Here is a 22,104-nt window from a genome sequence, read left to right as displayed (position 1 = left end):
TTTATAGTGGAATGTTTAATTCTACAAAAAAATACTTTGGGATAAAAGACTGATAAAACATTACACACTATTACAATCTTAAAAATTTGACTGCATTGCAAGTATACAAGTCCCAAACTAGTGGAAAATGTAAGGAATTCAGAACTTTCAGACCTATTTTCAAAATCTGTAGAGTATCACATAAATTTCTTTGTTCTATGTGTTTGTTCTATGTGTTAGGCTACATAGTTGACTTCCATAATCAATTTACTTGTCTTGTCTAATTAAGGGAAAGCAAGGCAAAAATTACATGTTTTTACTTTTTCCTGTTATTTGAAGCACTATGGTACCTAAGATCTCTTGAAAAAATATCAAACAAAGGTTTTTCATTATTCCTAAAATTCCTCTCTATGATTAAGGCAAAGGGTATACATATTTGTTAAATAATTTTTTTTCCTTGTATTTTGACATGTCTTTACTGACAACAGCAAAAATTTAAAACCCCTTATTTCTCATTATACGATTGTCAAACACAATCTCTATGCATTATATGCAACAAATGAGCTAAATTTCCCCAATTTTTTATCTTCACTGCAGACGTCAGCAAAAAATCTAAAACAATCTCTTTCCATTGTCCTTCTGTCTAAAGTAGATTTCTCCATGGGCCTTATTGATTAGTCTCTATAATAAGTGTATCCATCTGTTTGTGACAGGCGAAGTTGATGTGTTCATTTTTCTTTGAAGTTGCCACAAAAGTTTGTTTTCTGATGTTACGGCACAAGGTCTATGCATTAGTCTGACATTAATTAAGTGGATAAAGATTAGTGAAGTTAAGGCTAAGTAAAATGAAAATGGGTGGAAAATGACTACTTGAGACTAAATTAGGACTATTTTTCCAAAGCTGAGTCAACCCACCCTGCTTGAAACAGACAGTGAATGACATCATCAATCAAAAACCCTATAACTCCCCATATCCCTTCAACCGTTTGTCAGAAAGACAGCATTCTATATTTTCCCGATCAGCATTTCAAGCTCTACACAATAGAGACAACAGATAAATTTTGTACATTCGTGGTACTTTGCTGATGTCAGCCATATTTTTAAATTGTTATCTGCAAATCAAAATCGCACAATTCTATACCTTATTTTAATCAAACTCTACACAATGCAGATAACAGCAAAAGAAAATTATTAAAACATTTCTTTGTGCATTGATAGGTCATTGCTAACGTCATTAAAATTAAATGATGATGCATCTTTGTAATTTTTTTTTAGATTTTTCCACATAAATCATGATATCTGGGTCAGCTAAAAACCTGAAAAAACCGATCATCATTCACATGCTACTAGTACTTTTACTTTTTAAATTACAGGCTTCTCATTTTAGGGTACGCAATCGTGTTCCTACGCCCTATCGTGTACCTGAATTACATGAGGTACGGAGGGAACCGAGTACCTACGTTGACAGATTATTTCCTTATGAAAAATGTCAAAAACCTTTGTCGTGTGGTGGCCTCCTTATCTCGATAAATCCACATGCTGTGATGCTATAGCAATGTTTAGTTTTCTTGGTCAGACACTATCTCAGAATTATTGAATAATTCTGGTCCTTTTAATCCACGAGCAAGCCTTTTTATAGCCAACCTGACCATCCTAGCTAATTCACTGACTTAGTTAAAAGAACTATGTAGACATAAATCTTCGTCAATGGTAACCAGGTCTTACACAAAAATCCAGCCATGCGATTCTTTATAATGCAGAGGTGAACGCCGACGGAGCACGAATAAAGCAAGTCTGCAAAACTGCACGTACAAGTGGAACAGACATTTTATCATGGATTTAATTTCTGAATGAATTTTGAAATTTTATTTGAGCCAAGTGGATTAAGACTTTTTTTAATTTGAAAATGAGTCATATTTTTGCCTATTTGCTTGTGATGACCTGAAAAATAAACAATAAATCTATGAGAATGACAGTATAGTCTTGCATACTATTTCGGACAAGTAGAAAAGGAAGTTAGGTTGAGAGAGTAGCTATACCAGTAGACGCTCAATTATCATGTTTGGGGTTCACAATTTAAAACTTCCCCCACTTTTCTACCGCAAAATGATCCTTTGCACGTGCGTTGTTAGAGAAATAAATAGCCATTTTAAAAATTGCGTACCCAGAGCAAATTGGGTATGCTATGCAATCGCGTAACGTAGTCAACTGGCATACGTGATTTATCATGTAAGCACATATTTACAAAATGGGAAGCCTGAAAAAAGCAACTCGAAGTTTAACAAAGAAAGCTAATTGTAACTAATTTTAACTAAGCACTGTGCTTTATAAAAATCAAGTAGTGGCATCAGGTTATTTTGTCCTCGTATATTGAGACCAAACAATCAGTTTCAGAATACAGGAGTTAATGATGTTATCAAAATTATTTTTTCCATCTAGGCAGTTTATTACTGGGGTCAACAAATCATTTCTTTGAACATTTGCCTTCTTAACTAAGTGAGTATTTGAACAACTTAATCAACTAGTAAATAAATGCATCAGAGTGAATATTTTGGTTTTCAAAAGTTTATTTAAAAAAGATAAAGCTTTTTAGAATTACGAAAGTTAAGCAACTGTCTACATTTCTTAGTTGTTTTGTGTATTTCTAGATATGGCTCGTGGTCAGCAAAAGATTCAATCACAACAAAAAAATGCTGAAAAGCAAGCGAAACTGAAAAAAGGTACAAGCACGAAAAAAGCTGCTAATGCTGCTCTTGTATTCAGTTGTTCTGTGTGCAAAGTAAGTTGTTTTATTTATGGAGAGTATTTTTCTATCTGCAAAGTAGGTTGTTCTATCTGCAAAGTAAGTTGTTCTATCTGCAAAGTAAGTTGTTTTATTTGCAAAGTAGATTGTTCTATGTGCAAAGTAAGTTGTTCTATGTGCAAAGTACATTGTTCTATGTGCAAAGTACATTGTTCTATGTGCAAAGTACATTGTTCTATGTGCAAAGTACATTGTTCTATGTGCAAAGTAAGTTGTTCTATGTGCAAAGTACATTGTTCTATGTGCAAAATAGATTGTTCTATGTGCAAAATAGATTGTTCTATGTGCAAGTTGTTTTTTATGCAAAGTACATTGTTCTATGTGCAAAGTAAGTTGTTCTATGTGCAAAGTACATTGTTCTATGTGCAAAGTACATTGTTCTATGTGCAAAGTACATTGTTCTATGTGCAAAGTACATTGTTCTATGTGCAAAGTACATTGTTCTATGTGCAAAGTAGATTGTTCTTTGTGCAAAGTACATTGTTCTATGTGCAAAGTAAGTTGTTCTATGTGCAAAGTACATTGTTCTATGTGCAAAGTAGATTGTTCTTTGTGCAAAGTACATTGTTCTATGTGCAAAGTAAGTTGTTCTATGTGCAAAGTACATTGTTCTATGTGCAAAATAGATTGTTCTATGTGCAAAGTACATTGTTCTATGTGCAAAATAGATTGTTCTATGTGCAAAGTACATTGTTCTATGTGCAAAATAGATTGTTCTAGGTGCAAAGTACATTGTTCTATGTGCAAAATAGATTGTTCTATGTGCAAAGTACATTGTTCTATGTGCAAAATAGATTGTTCTATGTGCAAAGTAAGTTGTTCTATGTGAAAAGTAAGTTGTTCTATGTGCAAAGTACATTGTTCTATGTGCAAAGTAAGTTGTTCTATGTGCAAAGTACATTGTTCTATGTGCAAAGTACATTGTTCTATGTGCAAAGTTCATTGTGCTGTGTGCAAAGTAGATTGTTCTATGTGCAAAGTACATTGTTCTATGTGCAAAGTACATTGTTCTATGTGCAAAGTACATTGTTCTATGTGCAAAGTACATTGGTCTATGTGCAAAGTACATTGTTCTATGTGCAAAGTAGATTGTTCTTTGTGCAAAGTTCATTGTGCTGTGTACAAAGTGGATTGCTCTGTGTACAAAAGGAGATTAATGTTAATTTACATTGTGTTTAGTCTCAGATGCCAGACCCTAAGACGTACAAACAGCACTTTGAAAGTAAACATCCGAAAGCTCCACTCCCACCAGAGTTACAAGAATAAACACAAAGGTAGTTAGAGTCTTGTACTTTTTTATTAAACATTTAAAATGAGACAAAAACATACCTTGTAAATGATAGAAGATTTGTGGAAAAAACTTTCACGTGTTTTACTTTGGACAACAATATTATTTTTTACATTAATAATCATGAATTTCAAAAAAGAAAGTCGCTCGTTGTCAGTATTAAAATCAAGAGCATTTCGATAGAATCTCCTTTCGTCCCAAAACTATTTTCGAAATGTAAAAAATGTTAACCAAAGTTTAAACTCCATTTTGATTTCGTTTGATCGTCAGAAGTATCTGTCTTTTTTTTTTTTTTTTTTTTTAGACTTTACGAAGAATAATGTCAATATCTTTTGGTTCTTAATCCGTCAACTCTGACAGTAGAGAATAAGGTGTCGTCACGGAACACGACTATGTTTTATTTGACATGTTCACATGCAAATTTTATAATAAATGTACTTTTTCAAAAAAAATTCTTAGTTTATTTTTAATTCCTAAACTATTGAAAAACAGCCCAATTTCACTTATTTTTTACCCATTCTTGTGCGCAAAAGTGTTTAAGCTCAGTTTGAATGCTAAAAAGTTTTTCTATCCCCTGTCAAACTTGAAATTATCTTCAATAGCAGCACCCATAGCAACAGAGTTTTTTTTATATCATTTTTACTAGCGTACCACATTCGATAAAAATGTGTTTTTCATATATGTCTTCGAAACGCTTTAACATTTGTATCATTCTACTTTTTATCATGTCTGTTTTTTCTCAGTACGTTTTTGTATATATGTTAGTTGTTCCAGGGTTTAAATTTTCTTTCTGTTGTTTGAAATATTTTTTATTAACCGTCTAAGTGAGTTGTATTTTAACGCCTTAACATAATTTTATATTAGCGTATAAAATAAAAGATGCAAATGAGTGAAAAACACGATTTGGAAAAATTGATTATTTCGGCGAGAACATACTTTCCCAGGCGGAATAACTGAACTAGCGAGAACTTTTCCAGGCGGAATTACTGCATTGGCGAGTTCTTAATTTCTCATACCTTATGAGATACAGATGCTGCATAACTCTTTTAAAAAGGTGCAGCGCCGCTATTATTCTAGCTATTAAAATAGTGTATACACATTGCATTTATAATGATAAACACAATTATGTATGGACAAACCAAAATGGTATATGTTACTGTGACCGCAAATTATGTTGGTTTTAAAGCCTATTTCGTGATTCCGACCAGTACTAAATGAACTTTTAGTACACAAATATTAATAGCTAGTTGCAAAACACTAAGACTAAGAAGAACGAGCTAGATAGAGCCACACAATTTGCGCAAATTTAAAGCAGTCAAATTTACCCATTAGCAAAGTGTTTTTATTCACAGGGAGAGTCGACGTTGTTTAAAAATTGGTTCCTTATAATCTATTTCTGATGAGCCTCGTGCAATGCGGCCATTAGTATTTAAAACTTTAAAAGATCTTTATCATTCAAGCGCAAAATTATCCGTTCACAAGCTGTATCAGCTTTGATGATACAGCTTGCACTTTGATGGCATATTTAGCAGCTTGATATTTGCAACATCTTTGATTGACAAATAATGCAACGAAAAAGTACAAAAACTGTAGAAATTTAACTCACCATAACGATATCTCAATTGGTGATTGCTCTAAGATATTGTGTTTTATTAACTGATAGTTTTTTACCGGTTTATACGGAAAATTGTGTCAGAAAAAAAACCCTTGGATTAAAAAATTCTACATATAATCATTCGAATGTTTCGTTTCAGTCCCGATCTGCACACTTCCCACAGCGAATAGAAGAAAAGGATATATAAATATAAAAACTAACCAAGAATATGTAATAATATTATTCCATTGTAATCATTTAAAATCATATAAAATTAAAAAAATATACATATTAAAAAATACGATGTACATATTAAATAAAAGCATATATCAAGGTTATATAAAAGGTTAACTTTTTACACCCCCCTGTTTTTTCAATCTTATCTTTCTTGGCAAAGGTGTGCTTAGTTCTTCAATACGAGGCGAAGCGTGGGCCTTTTTTGCACCGGGTGCGACTTTCCACCAATTACAGTCGTAATCTTCTTTATACTGACTTCGACTCTTCGGTCTAGATAATTGTTGTACGCGTATACTGGGTAGAGCTTTTTTAGCAGCCCTTGTCACTGGCCACATTACTGGACGACATTCTTCGTAACCCTTGTTTAGATCTTTAGGTGTGGCTAATTGTAAAATTCTACCAGAGGGCTCGTATTTCAAAGCAGCTTGAGAAACATCTGAAGCCCATTCGCTATAATCCCAACCACTGTCTGGTTTAATTGCCAACTCTGTATATTGTTTTGGATGAGCTAACATCTCAACACGTTGACTCGCTGTCGCATTCTTAGCAGCCTTGCTTACTACAGTATATACAGGCTTAACATCTTGAAACTCGCGATGGTGTTGCTTTGCTGATGATAAAGAGATCAATCTCTCCGATGGCTGAGCCTTTAAAGCAGATTTATTCACTAACCACATAGGTGAGGGCCTAAAAAATAAAATTTAAGCCTAGCTCTTGTAACCTGCATTTCTCAGTAATGATGGAATATTTTACTTTCTTTTTTGTTGCATAAAAATTTATATCAAATATTATTTAACGAGTGCGTTCACAAGGGAAATAAGCATGGCATTTCACTTTCTGCATTCACTGTTTAATAAATAAATGTGCGTTTAACCATATTTCTTCCAAACTACCCAACAAAAGATAGTTTTACACAAGGGCGAGCTGTTTTTTTTACGGGCCCCTGGACATTTCTTCATACTTCCTTATGAAAACTACTTGTTAACTCGAATTCCGGATAACTCGAACATTAGTTTTCTCGAACCATTTTTTGATCCCCACTTAAGTAATTATTTCGGATAACTTGGCCTTTTTAGTGTCTAAATAAACAATGAATGTTCAAAAAATGAATACTGGTATGAAAACGGAGCCTGCCTTCAAAAATACATCAATCTAATAAGTCGTGTTGTTGAACAAGAACTATCAACAAGCTTAAGTCAAACCGACAATTTTTTGGAATTATTTGAAACTTCAGCGAAAACTTACAAGATTGTAACATTTGTAAAGTTTATAGACTCGAACTAATATCTCATTTTTTCTAAGTTCGAATTACCGGGAGCTTCGCCTAAGTCGAACATTCGTTAAGTGGAACTTTTTTCTCTGGTCCCTTGGAGGTTCGTGTTACCGGGAGTTAACTGTATTTTAAAATCAATTTGTATAAGCTGTTTTTTCTAAAGATTTGTGAATTATAATTCGAATACGCGAAACGGAGTGACTGCAGTAACTTCATAGCTTTTTAGAATATAATTCACAGGCCAGATGGAAACACGACAGTACAATCTGAACTTACTTCACGTTGTTTGTACAAAATTGCATGATTTACAATACTGATGGGTAAAAACTGCATTTATTGTTACTTTCTGTAAAAAGTAAATTAAGGAAAAATCTGTTTTTAAAGAAATATATTATGTATCAGGTATTTTTCATAAGTTCTTAATTTTTTTTTATGCTTAACCAAATGGTAGTCTGTAAAAGCAAGAGTCCCAGAAAACCAAAACCCTGTGTCAGATCAGCCGTTTAAAAAAAACAATTTTTCGATATCGTATTGTAACTTTTTTAAGTAATAAAATAACTACACGTCGAAAATATTAAAACTGTCTTAAGGGAAGAAAAGTTTGCAGACTTTAAGATTGCGAATTTATGGTCGAAAAAACAATAAATTGCGGAATTAAAAAAAATTGAAAAGAAAATTTCTTTTGATACAAATACTTGAGGGAATTCCCTTGTAAACCTTCATATAGCAAAACAACGACAGAAATAAATGCATGGAAATGGGAAAAATCAGATTGCGAATTTTTTTTCTTTTTCTTGCAATTGCGAAAGAAAAGATTGCAAATTCCGGTCAATCCCACAATCTTTTCTTGCGTAATAATTTCTTCCCTTAAGGTGTTTAAAATGAGTTTATTTTTAAAGTCAATTGGGTTTTTAAAAAATATGGTGACTGTCTACGCAGAAGTCGTGTTTCTTATACGCCCATTTGTGCAAGAATAAATATTTTATTCGCAGGGTATTATATGGTTAACTTAAATCAAGCCTTCAGTCCAATTAACTCAGTGTTCTTAGCAATGTTATGAGGTTCTAAGTTTCACAGGGACAAATTACGTAAAAAAACTCACCTATCCCCCTGCCACTCTTTATGCACTGGCTTAGGCAAAACTAACTGCTCTAATCTTTCTGACAGGGCTATAAAGAAAACAAGTTGAACTTTTAATATAAACAAAACACACGGTAAAAATATATATATATATACAGTCAATAAACTTACCAAATTTTGTGGCTTTATCACTTTTATCCCAGTCTTTAGATATATTGTTTTTCCAATAAACTGAACGACTAAAGAGATGACAAAATGAAAACAAACATTACGTTTTACTAGACTATGTGAGGTAAGGTTGAGCATTGCAAATTAAACAATGTAACATCAATATGCGTATTGTATGAAATCTTAAAAATGTTAACATCAAGTTTACACCAAGTTGGACAAACACAAAAACACATGGTAATCTCATAAACTAAATGTAATATGGATATATTTCATCCAATCTACGTTTCATGGAAACTGGAAATTTTAAAGTTGTTGTAGGCTTTGACTGTGATGGAACATAAAATGCATATGGTTTCATAATCAAATCATGTGACGGTGAATAATTCTCTTCAATCGCAGTAAAAATAAAAGATAGAAAACATGTTATTGATGTGGTAAAAAGAAATTAGATATATAAAACTTGTCTACCTAAGTTTTTGTGTTGTGTAAAAGCTACTTTTTTAATTTTATTTCTAATTTGATATTCAAAGTCCATGACATCAACAGAAGGAAATAACTATTCTCAAAAAGGGCCACATGTTTATCCAAATTATTTCAAAAGATCAAAAATGGTTAAACAACAATGTGTAGGTTCATGGATTTCAAAAGAAAGACAACACCACACTAATGTTGTTAAAGCAAAACAAAAGTAAATTTTTTCTCTGTTTTAAAGAAGTATAGAATTATTATGCACAGGTTGGCTTTTGTTTGATAAATGTGGTGGTTGTCAAGGAAATGGAAGGTGTTTGAGGACAAAACTTATATATTGTCATTATTTACTTACATGGATCAATGGAAACATCCTTATACTATTGAATTTACCCTTTGTGGCTACTAAAAGTTTTAATTCCATTGATGTAGAGTTATTCATTTGTTGAATTTTGTACAAAGCTCTCTCCCTTTTACACAGTTAGTTTCATTTTTCACACCCAGCCTAAATTGATAAGAATGTTAAAGTGTGCATGTATATTGCTCGTTACACTTTCATTTTTTTCTTGTTTCTCATGCATTATTTCAGAAAAAATTTGTAGTGGAAAGTGTGGGAAATTCAGTAAAAATCACCAATTTTATTTCGAAAGTAGCCTAAAGACATCCTTAAATATATGGGGTGTTTGGGGTTTATATGCAACCTTGTATAACAGAATTTGTGTGCATTTTTACAAAATTGGAATAACAAAATGGTGTGTTTTACTTCTGTTATCTGAAATAGAGGGTTGACAATTTTGGGCCCTATAACCAAGGTATCTTGTTTTCTTTCTATAGTTAAATCACTGCCATTTGCTTTAGATGTTTTTTTAATAATAATTCAATAAAAATATTTTAATAAATATTGTGGATATCAAGTTTCTCAAATTTCGTGAATTTATCCATCTTCTCAAAAATTTGTGATTATGAAAGTTCCTGTAAAGGTCAATTTGCGAAAATAAATCCTTGCTGAATAATTAAAACCGAATTTTTCGCTGATAAAAGTAATGCCTTGCCAGCATATCTGAAATAAACTTTAGTAGCAAATATTAGGTTTGTAAAAACAATTTTTCGCAAAACTCCCTAAAATGATGTTTTTGTGAAAAAAGACTGATTCACGAAAACAAATCTTCGCAAAATATACTTTTTCGGTCTTTTTAAAAATTGATCCACGAAAATAAATAATGATAATATATAAATTTCTACAATTCCCTGATAAGGTATTTCATAGTAAAATTAAAAATACTCAGGTAAAAAAAAATATTTTTGTATTTCCTCACTTCTTTACAGCAAATATGATGTTAGAAACTGATCTAGGGTGACCGTACCAAATTTTGGAAAGTTGTTATAACCTAAAAACCAGAAAAAATCAAAATATTTCAAGAACATTGCAAAAAAAGTGTTTTTAAGTTTTTCGAATGGCACTCAGGGTAACTCTTTAATAAACATGTCCAACCACCTTGTGGCATTTCTGTTGCTAACAACTAAAAAATAAACAACACAATGGGCAAAATATAATCTTTTAACAGTAATTTAGCTAAGTTTCCAATAAAGACCACATGCCATTATCTATCTGAATTTTTTTTAAGTCAGCTAGTTGGTTATGTAAAAAACATTTTACTGCAGTTATACTTTAACATTGTTTTTGTGTCTAAGTTTTGTCCTTAAACACTTTTGATTGACAACCACCACAGTTATCAAACAAAGGCTAACCTGTGTATAATAATTTTATACTTCTCTAGATACAGAAAAAAAGATCACTTTTATTTTTCTTTAACAACATTTTAGTTAAACCATTTATTAAACTATTTATTATACACCAATCCAAATTTCTCTGGTTATAGCCAGCTAGCTCTAGTTATTATTAATCTACATTTCCACCCAAGAATAACCCGGGATCGAGCCTCATTGGAATCGTGTTGTGTACTGCAGCTTTCTTTTGCACTTTGTGCGGAATACTGGGTTTCGATTCTGTCTGACAGTGAATCAATATATGTGAGTGTGTGTTACCATAGCCCAGGGTTTATCCATGCCATGTTAGGGAAATTGGGGAGATGGTCACTGCTTGGGATGTTACAGGGAGTTGTAAGTTAGAACTAATTGGCTCTGCGTAGCTCAAAACAAGCATTAAAATCTAGGACCCCTTATCTCAGCCATGGATCCTTCTGGAAATAAAAGTCAAGTATATCCTTTAATATTTGTGAGGCACATCTATTTATCTAGCTATCTATCTTCTATCAATCTTCTTCGTCTAGTTTGGAAATTAGACAAACAGAAAGGTCAAGCTTTAAACAATCTATAACTTCCCTTGAAGCCCTTGACATAATTTACAAGGTATATCCCTTCAAATTAATATGGCCAACCACATAAAATATAAATCACTATACCACTCAAATTTAAGAAGAGCCCACCCCAATACTCACTGATCATCAATAAATTGAGCTGTAACGGGTTTAGGACGTGCCAATGAATCGATCCTTTTTCCTTTAGCTAAAAATAATTTTAAAAAGGTATGTTAAAACTCAAATAAAAAGATAGTAATTAATATTGATAACAAAATCAAATGAACATACTTTTCTCAGCAGCCATTTTTTTTGATTTACATAGTTTCCCCAGAAACCGATCAGTGACGTCATGACCAATGTCCAAGAACGGATAGCGTGCGAGAAATCATAATGGTAGCGCTTGTGTAATAAGCAAAAAATGCTTAAAAATATTCCCAAATTAGAGCAACTATCTTCAAGAGTAATTCGTGTATTGGGATGTAATCCTGGCCCACTCACTTTACAAGGAACTAACACATACATAGTAGGCACTGGAGAAAGGTAGATATAAATTACATTTAATTATGCAGAGTGTTTTGAGACACCAAACTGAGAATAAAAAAAAATATGACTGTGGCATGAAATCATTGCCAGTGAAATCTCTAAAGGATATTCTATTCTTTTTGTTTAATACCTTTTGGCTAATGACTAGCTTATTCTCGCAGACTTTTTACAGTCAAACCTTACAGTTAAAACCTTACAGCAGTCAAAACAAACACAGTAAAAATCTTAATTAAACAAAACTTACAAGTAAAAACGTTTTAAAACCTAAATGACAAAGATTAACCAGGAGCTAAAACATATTTAAGATTTGAAGATATTTAAAAAAAATTAGCAAATTTTTTGTTAAGTCCTATAATAATAATAATAATAATAATAATAATAATAATAGTAATAATAAATATTTAAAGTGGCTAGCCCAGAAAATCACAAAAACCTATAGTTAGTGGATTGTTTCCACTGGGGGCCACTATCAAATTTTTTCCTCACATAGTTTTACCAGCACTCACTTATTGCCCAATGATTGAACGAATGAAAAAAACATATATTACAGTTTACTAGGAGATAAATATTATTGATTAAATTCTTTTAATATTGAGCAGTGTGGAAGAGTTCTAAAAAAAACTTTTTATATCATTTATTCCATAAATAGCTGTAATAAAATCCTACAAATAATAAACTGAGAGTACAACAACAAAATAGCACATTTCTTTTTCTCGACAAAATTTAAATGAGAAAAATAAACTGCGCTTTTAGCGAGTCAGCACCCTTGTCCTGCCCATTATATTACCAATATTCAATGGTTACATTTAAATTAACTCTTCAATTTTCTTTTATCATTGGTACTGCTGCAAGTCCACCAGTGTCACTTTGGCTTTTGTTTAAAGCATTACTAATTTGAGATTGTGAAACATGTTGAGGAATATTTATCTTTTGGCCACATTACTCTAGTTCTGCCAACTAAAAAATTTTCTCCATTATAGACCTTTTCAGGGATATTATTGCCATAATACCAAGGAGTTAACAGGTGCTGCTTTAATTGGTGGTAGAAACCATCAACACTTCATCTATAATCATTATCGTCATCATCATCATTCTCGGCTTAATGTCTGTTTTCCATACTAGCATGGGTTGGACGGGGTGATCAATTCAACTTCTGAAAGTTTGTTTTTAAGTGATAATTTATTTGTGTCACTTAATCTAGGCACAGATATGCTAAACATATAACACATGAATATTTAATTCAGAGTGGATTGTATTTTCATTTATATTATTAGCTAAAATGTCAGTGGGTGGTAACAACAAAACACAGGAAAGGAATGTTTTCACAGTGGGTTAAAAAGTAAAAACAAACAAGTTAAAATAAAGCAAAAATTTTTCAGTATAAAACCATTGTCAGTTACTTTTTTAACCCATCAATTTTCATGGCGAGTCATACCAATGTTTTCACAGTAATCAATAATATTTGTCATTAATTGATAAAATGCATTTGTTAAATATGATCTGCCACAATGAGCTTTCCCAGTCAGAAAAATGTAAAGGGGTTCATTCCTATGTTAAACAATGGTGTTAACCTTTAAATTTTGTTTAAGGACTGTATCAAACCATTTATTCATCGTCCCCAAGAAAAGTAGGGCGTGCTGACAATAACATTTCCATTGCTGACAATTACCATTTCTATTTGATTTAACCTGACATCATAACTACAATCGTGGTCTAATATTTCTGTGGAAGCCAAAACTTGATGTACTTCATCATTTTCTTGTTTAGCAAAGAAGTATGGATTTTGCAGTTAATCACTACAAAGATCACTCAATACTGTTTCTACTAACTTACTATACAGCTGAATAATTTGTTTGTTGTTGAAAATACCTTGTACAGGTGAGGTCCTATAAATTGACCTGTGTCTGTGTGTCCGTTTGTTCCTTACCAATTTTTTTCAGAATTGGATCAGTAGTTTTTCTGATTTTTTGCACAAAGATAGAGAACAATTTACAATTTTTTGAGATAATGGTGGATTTCAGGGTCAAAATGAGTCAGAACATCTGAAAAAATGGATTTTAGTACTTACATCTGTGATTTAAGTTATTTTAAAAAAACAGTGTTAAATATGAGTTAATTATTATCCAGGTAGATCCATTGAAGTTTCACTTGATGTTTACTAAAGTCGACGCTCAATCTGTAATAAGTGCAAGTTTCACTAAGTGGAACCATTTTTCCTAGTCCCTTATAATCATTATTATTGTTATTATTATTCCGAATATTTATGCAGGATATAGCCACTTCGGTGTTGGAAACACTGTTATCAATGTGGGTCCTGTGTTCAGAATGTATACATTCAGTATGCACTAGTAATACCTACCCAATTTTCCTCACATTGCATGGGTTGACCGTAGCTGTGGTAAAGCCACTTGCTAAACATGCCCTCGCTGTGGACCAAACCATGAACCTTGTGATTGCTAAGCAAACTCCATAACCACGAGGTAGAAATCTTCTAATCTTTTGGGATAAGTGGAATTCCGGATAAGTGGAACATTCGATAATTAGAAGAACCATTTTTTTGGTCCCTTAGTCAAATTACGCCCTCATAACTGGAACTTTTGCTCGAATTTTCAAAGCAAATTTCACAACTTGTCCTGGAGCTAAGTTTCATTAGAAAAGTTCTGCATAATTAGCTTTATCATTTGTTGTCATCACTAGTAGGTTCTTCGTCACTCATCTATTTCATTGCTTAGATCTAGTGGTGTCTTTTCAATTGATATAAGAGCTTTTGACCTAAATGTAATGCTGCATGAATAAACTAGTGTCGCACGGCCTGAAATTATTTTCTGTGTTACTTTAACTGTTATAATTCCGTTACTGTCAGCCGCTCTGGGAAGTTCTTTACCCACTCCGGCTACATTGATTGGCACATTGATCTTGGACAACTGCCCTTTTGACATGATTATAACCTTTGTACAAACATCCTCTTTGCTATTAGTATTCTCTCAAGCTCATTCCAGGAGAAAAGTAGCATAGGTTGAATATCAACAGCTATGATACTTATCTTTTGAAAGTTTCTTTTGATATGTCTTACACATATTATTTACAATGAATCTAAATAAAATTTTTGTTTTTAAATGCAGTTATGCTGTTTTTGCTATGTGCAGATGTAGTTTTATTAGCATACAATGGACAGTATTAGCCTTACACATGGCATACCTTTTACATGGGCTGGGATAGTTTTGGTTAATTCATGGCAGCAGCATCTACCTTACGCATGGCATCATTTTTAGTATGATAAGTTGAATAAAAATTTTAAGGTATCAAAATCTAAGTCAGATTTTTAATGAAATAAAAACACTTTAAGTTTCATATTTAAAAAAATATATTTATTTTACTGTGGAAAGTTTATCATTTCTTGAACATGATAGTTTAGCAGTGAGAAACGGAGATGTGAAGAAAAATGAAATTGCGGCCACAGCTTGAGCAGAAGTCATCAGTTTAATTGGGATGAGAAGAAAATCATTGACAGAAATACAAGACCAACGGCCAGGAAGATTAAAGAAACCATCAACAGTGTAGCACGTAACAAACACATAACAGCATCTTGTATCAACTTCCTGATCTTTGGTTACCAGCCCTACAGAAGAAGTAGTTACCTACATCTAGGTGCGAAAATGTTAATTACCGTAATTAACTGTAATTATCAGCTTGTTTCTGATTGGTTAATTTTTATGAAGTTCGATCCTCAGCAATTATATAAATACATGCTCAACATCATTTTACTTTGCCCGATGATGGGAGAAGGATCTCCTGAAACGTCGCCTGCTAAACTATCATGTTCAATAAATGATAAACTTTCCACAGTAATATGAATACTGAACGGACAAACCGAAATAATATCTTCAATAATATATTTATTTTATTGACCAGCTTCAACAATCATACAGTAAAATTTGGTTACATGTTGTGTGTTATGTAGAAAATATATAAATGTAAAAACTCACTAATAAAATTACACAAAAGTTTCTAAAATTTAAAACAATTGGTATAGATACAAATAAATAAATAAGCTGGTAAAAGTGTGAAGCTAGTAAAAGTGTGAAGCTAGTAAAAGTGTGAAGCTAGTAAAAGTGTGAAGCTAGTAAAAGTGTGAAGCTAGTAAAAGTGTGAAGATAGTATAATGTAAACCAAAATAAAGCGATACATTTTGATGAAAGTACAAAGAGCAAAAAATTGATGTACACTATGCAAAAAAATGTACTAATACTAAATAGAGACCAGGCTGATGGACAAGACTTTAAAAACCAGACAAAGGGAGCACACAAAACTGCACAGTACCTTACTCATTTTTTTATATGTCAACATGGTGATAAGGATCAAAAATAAAAAGATTTTTTTGCCGTAATAACGGTATATCCACTTATTTTGAACAGTAGTCCATCACCTGTGTCATTAATTTTATTAAAAAGCCAGGGAACTAAATAGTTGCTGACATTTTATTATTTATAATTTTGTGCTGGTATAGAGTTAGAAATCAATACTACCTGGGCATATCATATAAATCATTTTCCCTGGACAAATAAATTTTTCCTATGTATATGTTTTTAAAAATGGAATGCATGGGGCCAATTTGTTTATCTGTTGCTTTAAAAAAGGTTGGCAACGATAGAATGTTTTTTGTATGTTTTAGGCGAATTTTGATAGATACTGGGAATCCAGATGTGCCAGAGTATATTGAAAATTTGCAAAGTGCACTAAAAAAATGTCGTTGTGCTATTCAAGAAATTGTATTAACTCATTGGCATATAGACCACGTGGGAGGGATAAATGATATTTACAATCACGTGCTAGAAGGTTAGTAGATGTTTTCATTGTTTTGATTTCAATTAACTTAAGTATAAAAAAATCAGAATTTGGAAAATGTTGTTCTCTTTTTTCGCCATTGGAAAGTTGTTTATCTTCTGCCTGCTTTATTGACAGAAATACTGAGTTACCACTGTTATTTTTATTGTAGAAAAACCAGTATCTTTTTCGAAGTTTGTTCGACCTGGTCATAACGAAGTGATTTTTAATGCTAAAGATTCAATCAAATACTCCTACATTGACGATGGCCACATCTTTAAAACTGATGGAGCTACATTGCAAACAGTTTATACTCCTGGTCACACATCAGACCATATGTCATTGCATCTAAAAGAAGAAAATGCGTTGTTTTCAGCTGATTGTATACTAGGTGAAGGCACTGCAGTGAGTACTAAGTGCATAGTTTTTTTTTACTATTTACAAAACGCATTTATGTACAGGGTTTGGATATGGCTATTTTGCCTTATGGTAATTCATTAGAGGAGCTACGTATTCAGATTAAGAAAAAATGAGTAGTGCTAAATGAGGATTAACAAGCCTGTATGTTGTTGAACAGATGAGTTACAGGTCTTGATAATCAGGTTATCAAGAATAGTTTTATCCCAAGTAAATGGAAGTCGAGTGTATTGGTGAATTGTTTCGAGGGCGTTGGGATGCTCAAGAAAGAAGAACTATAGAGGGTTGAAGTTGGTCTATTAAATATTGAGTGTTAACTGAGATAAACGTCTTCTCAACAGAAACGTCACTTCTTTTTTGCAGAAAGGATAAAAGAGGATAATTGACCAGTAAGGTATAGAGACTCGGAGCCCCTGGGCCAAAACCCCGGAGGTAGACCAAGATGGTTATAATTAAAATATTGTTGTCAATATATTTCTCACACCACATTATTAACACAAGTGTTAGAAAACTGGATCATATTATTTTCCTATTTTTCTATTTAGGTATTTGAAGATCTTTTCGATTATATGAAATCTCTAGAAAAATTACAGGCGTTAAATATTGGACGAATATATCCTGGCCACGGTCCCGTTATTGAAAATGGAATGAAAACAATCACGGAATACATTAATCATAGAAATATGCGAGAAAACCAAGTAAGAATCTTAAAGTAATTAAGTTTCGTGAAAACTTTCTATTCGCCAAAATTACGAAAATTAATTCCGGTAGAATTTAGATAAACAATTTTTCCTTCTGATCTAGCCCATCTTGTAGGTATATATAATAGTGATTTAAATTTCAACTGCAGCCCTATATGTAAATAAAGAAAATAATGTGTAACAAGAAGCCCGGGGGCTTGAAGATTTCCGCCATTAGCCTAAAAGATTTTAAAATTTGAAGTTGATCTTGAAAACAGAGAATTATGGGGTAAACAAATCATTGAGTATTCTCAATTATTATTGTAACTAACCTGCAATGTTAAAATACAACTCAATAAATAAAAAATAAAATTCATGAATAATTAATTAATTAGTTCTACTGAATATAGCTTTAGTCTACGTGCTTGAAAAATTGTACAGAAAAAAATGACGTAACATCAAAGATGGCGCATTATAAGACGATCTTCATTATGCTACACTGCACAGCTTTAACTTTCGATAGCATATGAACTTTAAAATAAAGCATTGTTCATTAGATAATAAAACAATCTGTTGCACTGTTGTATTCTTATTGGCTTAAAACTCAATTTAGCCTCGTTCTCAGAAAAAAATCTTTAGCCTGTATAAGTTTCAGGCGTCCAACCTAGCTGCGCTGTCTCTATCTCTCTATCTCCTCACGCGATTTTAAAGATTCCGCCTTCGCTGGTGGAAATCAATTATGTTTTTGCAAAATTCACATTCTGTCATTATTATGTTTCATGCAGGTATTTTATCTTGTTTCATGATTAAACAAAAGCCAAGCCTAAATACTGCAATCCTAAATCATTTTTAATTTTTCTAATTTTTGCCTTCAATTTATATTCGGTTCCATTTATTTAAATTGCTGGACTGTGCAGTTTTGTATCTCTACATAATAAAACCTTATGTCCTTTATTCATGTTTTTAGCAGTTTATTAAATGTGCAAGTTGCAAACTGTTCGGCTGCTTCGTTGCCTGATTCATTCTTGCACCTCTTTTGAACCGTGACCGAAAGCTCTCTGTCAGTTGAATCTGTTATATCAGCGATGCAAATTCGAACAAGCTGCATTTCAGTTTGTTTGTAGAACAGTTTATTTATGATATTTTTTATTATTTATTTTCTTTTTTCTGTTAACAGATCTTAAAAATTTTCATGGATCATAAAGATAAGTCACACACGCCAAACAGTCTTGTTATGGAGATATACAAGGTATGTTGTGTTTTTTACACTATGTTGTCAACAAATGCTTAAAATATTTAAAGAATATTATAAAAAAATTAGTGCGCAAAATAGTCATCGTTAGATTATCTTCTTAAAATTTTAACATCACACTCTTCTTAAAAGAGCATAATTTATAATGCATATTTTCACAAAAGAAAATGCGTGTACTACAAGTTTACGATTTTATAATGTAAGTCATTTCGTCCTGCATCAACACCAAAGTCTATGTGTTAATCAGATCCATGCGACTTTTCATTTCACCAGCTGGCACAATGTCAATAAAAAATATTTCTTTTTATATATAAGCAAAGTACGGACGGTATCAAAAATTAGTGATATACCCAAAAACAATGACTTATTATTCCCAAAATTTTGTTAAAAGGTTTTAAAATTAATTTCGCGGATGACGGTATTCACAAAACTTCGCGAAAATTTATTCTATTAAGATATCCAGACTAATAAATGTGCTATCTGGAATTCTTGTTATATCATTATACGAGGAACTTCAATTTGTAAATACTGTGTTTTTATGTGTATAAATTTTGATATTTGAGAAGAACTATGACTTAAATAAAGACCTTCTACGTTACAAGATCATCGCCGAAACAATGCGATGGAATATAAAAGTCATTCTTGTCCGACATGCACAATGAAATGTGACCAGTGTCTATTTTTTCCCTAAAACGAATATATCGAGATAAGTCGAGAAACAGTTGTATTATATGTTATGTTTTAGGGGTTGGATGAAAACCTAATCAAAAGCGCTGAAAGAAATGTTTTAAATCATCTTTATAAACTTGAGAAGGAAGGCAAGATCAGTAAGTCATATATTCGTTAGTAACAGTTTGGCTGCATCTTATAGTTGTATCCTATTGCGTCATCTGATTAGTTCCCACTCTGCTAGGGTTAGGGTTAGGATAGGGGAAACGCTAACTATTTCTTCCAATTCTAAAATTCACCATCATCTTCCATAAATTTGACTATACATTTTCTATTTTTTTGTTCAATGTTTCGTATTTCAATGGTTTGACGCAATGATTCTATGGTCAGTTTTGAGTAATATTATAGCACAGATCTCTCCTCCTCAGGTGGGGAAATCCACATGGAAGATGTGTTTACTTGAGTGCTTTATTTGTTTAGAATGTGCATCGAAAAATATGTGGAAGAGTAAAATGTGAAAAAGAGAATTTGAAGTATTTGGTTACCATTTTGTCGCTGTACATAGAATCTACAATGCCTTATGGGTAAAAACAGTTTACCGCTAGTACACAATTTAGTCCTTTTTATTTTCTAAGTTTTGTGAACCTAAAACAACTTTTAAATTTATTTCAAGCTTTTTAAGCTTTTATGTTGGTTAAAAAACTCGGTTGAACGTACGTATCCATTAAAAAAATCGATACCAAAGTCTCTGTGGTAAAATGTAATCTCTTCAGTTGCAGTCACTTTGGTAAGATGACGTCATAACTATTATAAATTTTACATTTTTAAATTAAACCTTTTTTAAAATTATAATGATAACAAAGAGAAAACAACGAGTCGTTTATTTCCCTTCCCAATATTTAATACCATTGAAGGATTTCTACCTCCGTGGTAATACTAAGATTCTACAACAGAAGGTTATCATTGTTGGCAACTTGCTGTTTTCCAGTGTTGTGGAAGTGTCGCGACTAAATTTCCAGTCACTCTAGCATTCTTAACAGCAAGACTTGTTTCGGCCTAACCATTGTTCAACTTTTGTCTCAACATCCTTTCTTTCCGTCCATCATATTACTAGCCATTGATCTTGGTAAATCAAGCCCTTTATGAAGAGTGTCTGTTATTGACGTGCAGCAGCTGCAACACACTGACAACGGCGACAGAATGACGTAAATGACGGCGCAAATTAAACCAATTGGTATGGTGATAAATAAACAAATTAACCATATCAGCGACCAAAACAAAGTTGCTATGGCATCACATGCTCCCATTATTAATTTTCTACAATAGAGGGAAAGTAATGAGAGATGATTTTGACATACTGAGCGTATAATACTTTTATACCAGAAACATTTCTGTGGGTAAGGTTGAAACAATTTGAACCAAGTACTCAGTCAGCGAGTTTTATGGTTTTAACTCGTTAAATCCCTACCTTCAATTTAACTATGAGATTTGTTCTCAATTTCGCAAACATTTCTCCAAAAATTATTTTTCTCCTTCTCGTAACCCTTATTAAAGATAAATTTAATTTTTGCAAAATATTAGAACTTGCCAACTACGCGAAAATTTCTTAATTTTCGTAAAAAGTAATTCCCTTACAGTACGTCTTGCTTTTTACATCCATCTCTGTACCACTGCGTTTAAATTTACGTTTGTTTACAAACTGTTTTCGCTTCATTGAATTCGGAATATATTTCATGTGAAATTTTATTCGGGTTAAAACTGTTGAAGCGTTTCAAATGCCAGCAAAACGTACACCGTCTTAACAAAAATGTAGATTTCGCCTTAAGAGAGTGATTGACGACCATAAAACGGAACAAACCAGAGAATCAGCAAGTCGAAAAATATGGTAGAATTTAAAAAAAAGGCATAAGTTGTTTTGATTAGGAATTGTCCTTAATTTTATGGGCATTTTGATGCTGTGGAAAATATTTCGAGGAACAGCAAGCTGTTTGAAATTTATATCCATATTTGGAAGGATCCTTTTTTTATAAAGATCCTTATGTTAAAATACCCCTACTCTGTATCCGATTTGTTTCAAAGAGCGAATTCCCGTGAATGTTTCCACAAGTTAACGACTGATTAATTATTATGTTGTCTGTAAAACAAAGAAGGTAACTGCGATCTGCACTGCCTAATATACGGCAATGCATTGCGGGAGCGATAAAATAAAAAGCAGGAAATTACTGAGGATAAGAAAGTAATTTAAACCCACTGGTTGTTATTACAGTAATTATACAGCAAACAAATCTTTTTTTCTTTCACAAACTGAATAATAAACATGTTTTGTAACAGCGTTAAACTTTAAAGAAAACTTTTATAATTCAAGCCTGCCAACATTTCGTCCCTGAAGCATTTTAGCTTTTACATACTGGGGCGGAACCTGAAAAAACAATCTATAAAAACCTGAGAATTTATTAGAATGAAGTTGGAGCTGTCATACTTTAAGACTCTAGCGGCCACAAAAGT

The 22,104-nt window shown here is 32.3% G+C and overlaps 2 protein-coding genes and 1 long non-coding RNA gene across 4 annotated transcripts; 2 read left to right on the top strand and 1 right to left on the bottom strand.

The window, feature by feature from the left end:
• The first annotated feature begins 3,729 nt into the window (after positions 1–3,729).
• Positions 3,730–4,972, top strand: LOC130647918 (uncharacterized). Its single transcript, XR_008982904.1, has 3 exons — positions 3,730–3,740; positions 3,962–4,056; positions 4,375–4,972. It is a non-coding gene; the product is annotated as an uncharacterized LOC130647918 (long non-coding RNA).
• A 918-nt stretch (positions 4,973–5,890) lies between these two features.
• Positions 5,891–11,611, bottom strand: LOC130647917 (testicular haploid expressed gene protein-like). The gene is made up of 5 exons (XM_057453925.1): positions 11,503–11,611; positions 11,353–11,419; positions 8,426–8,493; positions 8,277–8,343; positions 5,891–6,588 (listed from the first exon to the last, which is right to left on the bottom strand). The coding sequence occupies exons 1-5, from the start codon at positions 11,516–11,518 to the stop codon at positions 6,012–6,014; spliced, it is 795 nt and encodes a 264-aa protein (XP_057309908.1). The 5' UTR covers positions 11,519–11,611; the 3' UTR covers positions 5,891–6,011.
• Positions 8,688–20,471, top strand: LOC130647916 (endoribonuclease LACTB2-like). Of its 2 annotated transcripts, none has more exons than XM_057453924.1 (7): positions 8,688–8,859; positions 16,430–16,593; positions 16,754–16,986; positions 17,544–17,696; positions 18,856–18,927; positions 19,676–19,757; positions 20,080–20,471. In XM_057453924.1, the coding sequence occupies exons 1-7, from the start codon at positions 8,846–8,848 to the stop codon at positions 20,115–20,117; spliced, it is 756 nt and encodes a 251-aa protein (XP_057309907.1). In that variant the 5' UTR covers positions 8,688–8,845; the 3' UTR covers positions 20,118–20,471. The 2 variants fall into 2 exon arrangements, with proteins under 2 accessions (XP_057309907.1, XP_057309906.1); XM_057453923.1 differs by lacking the exon at positions 8,688–8,859 and adding an exon at positions 11,578–11,754.
• Positions 20,472–22,104: the final 1,633 nt, after the last annotated feature.

The sequence above is a fragment of the Hydractinia symbiolongicarpus genome, chromosome 6, assembly GCF_029227915.1.
Source record: "Hydractinia symbiolongicarpus strain clone_291-10 chromosome 6, HSymV2.1, whole genome shotgun sequence".
Taxonomy (NCBI): Eukaryota; Metazoa; Cnidaria; class Hydrozoa; order Anthoathecata; family Hydractiniidae; genus Hydractinia; species Hydractinia symbiolongicarpus.
Note: the sequence above shows the minus strand (reverse complement) of the source record. Positions and strands in the feature narration are given on the sequence as shown.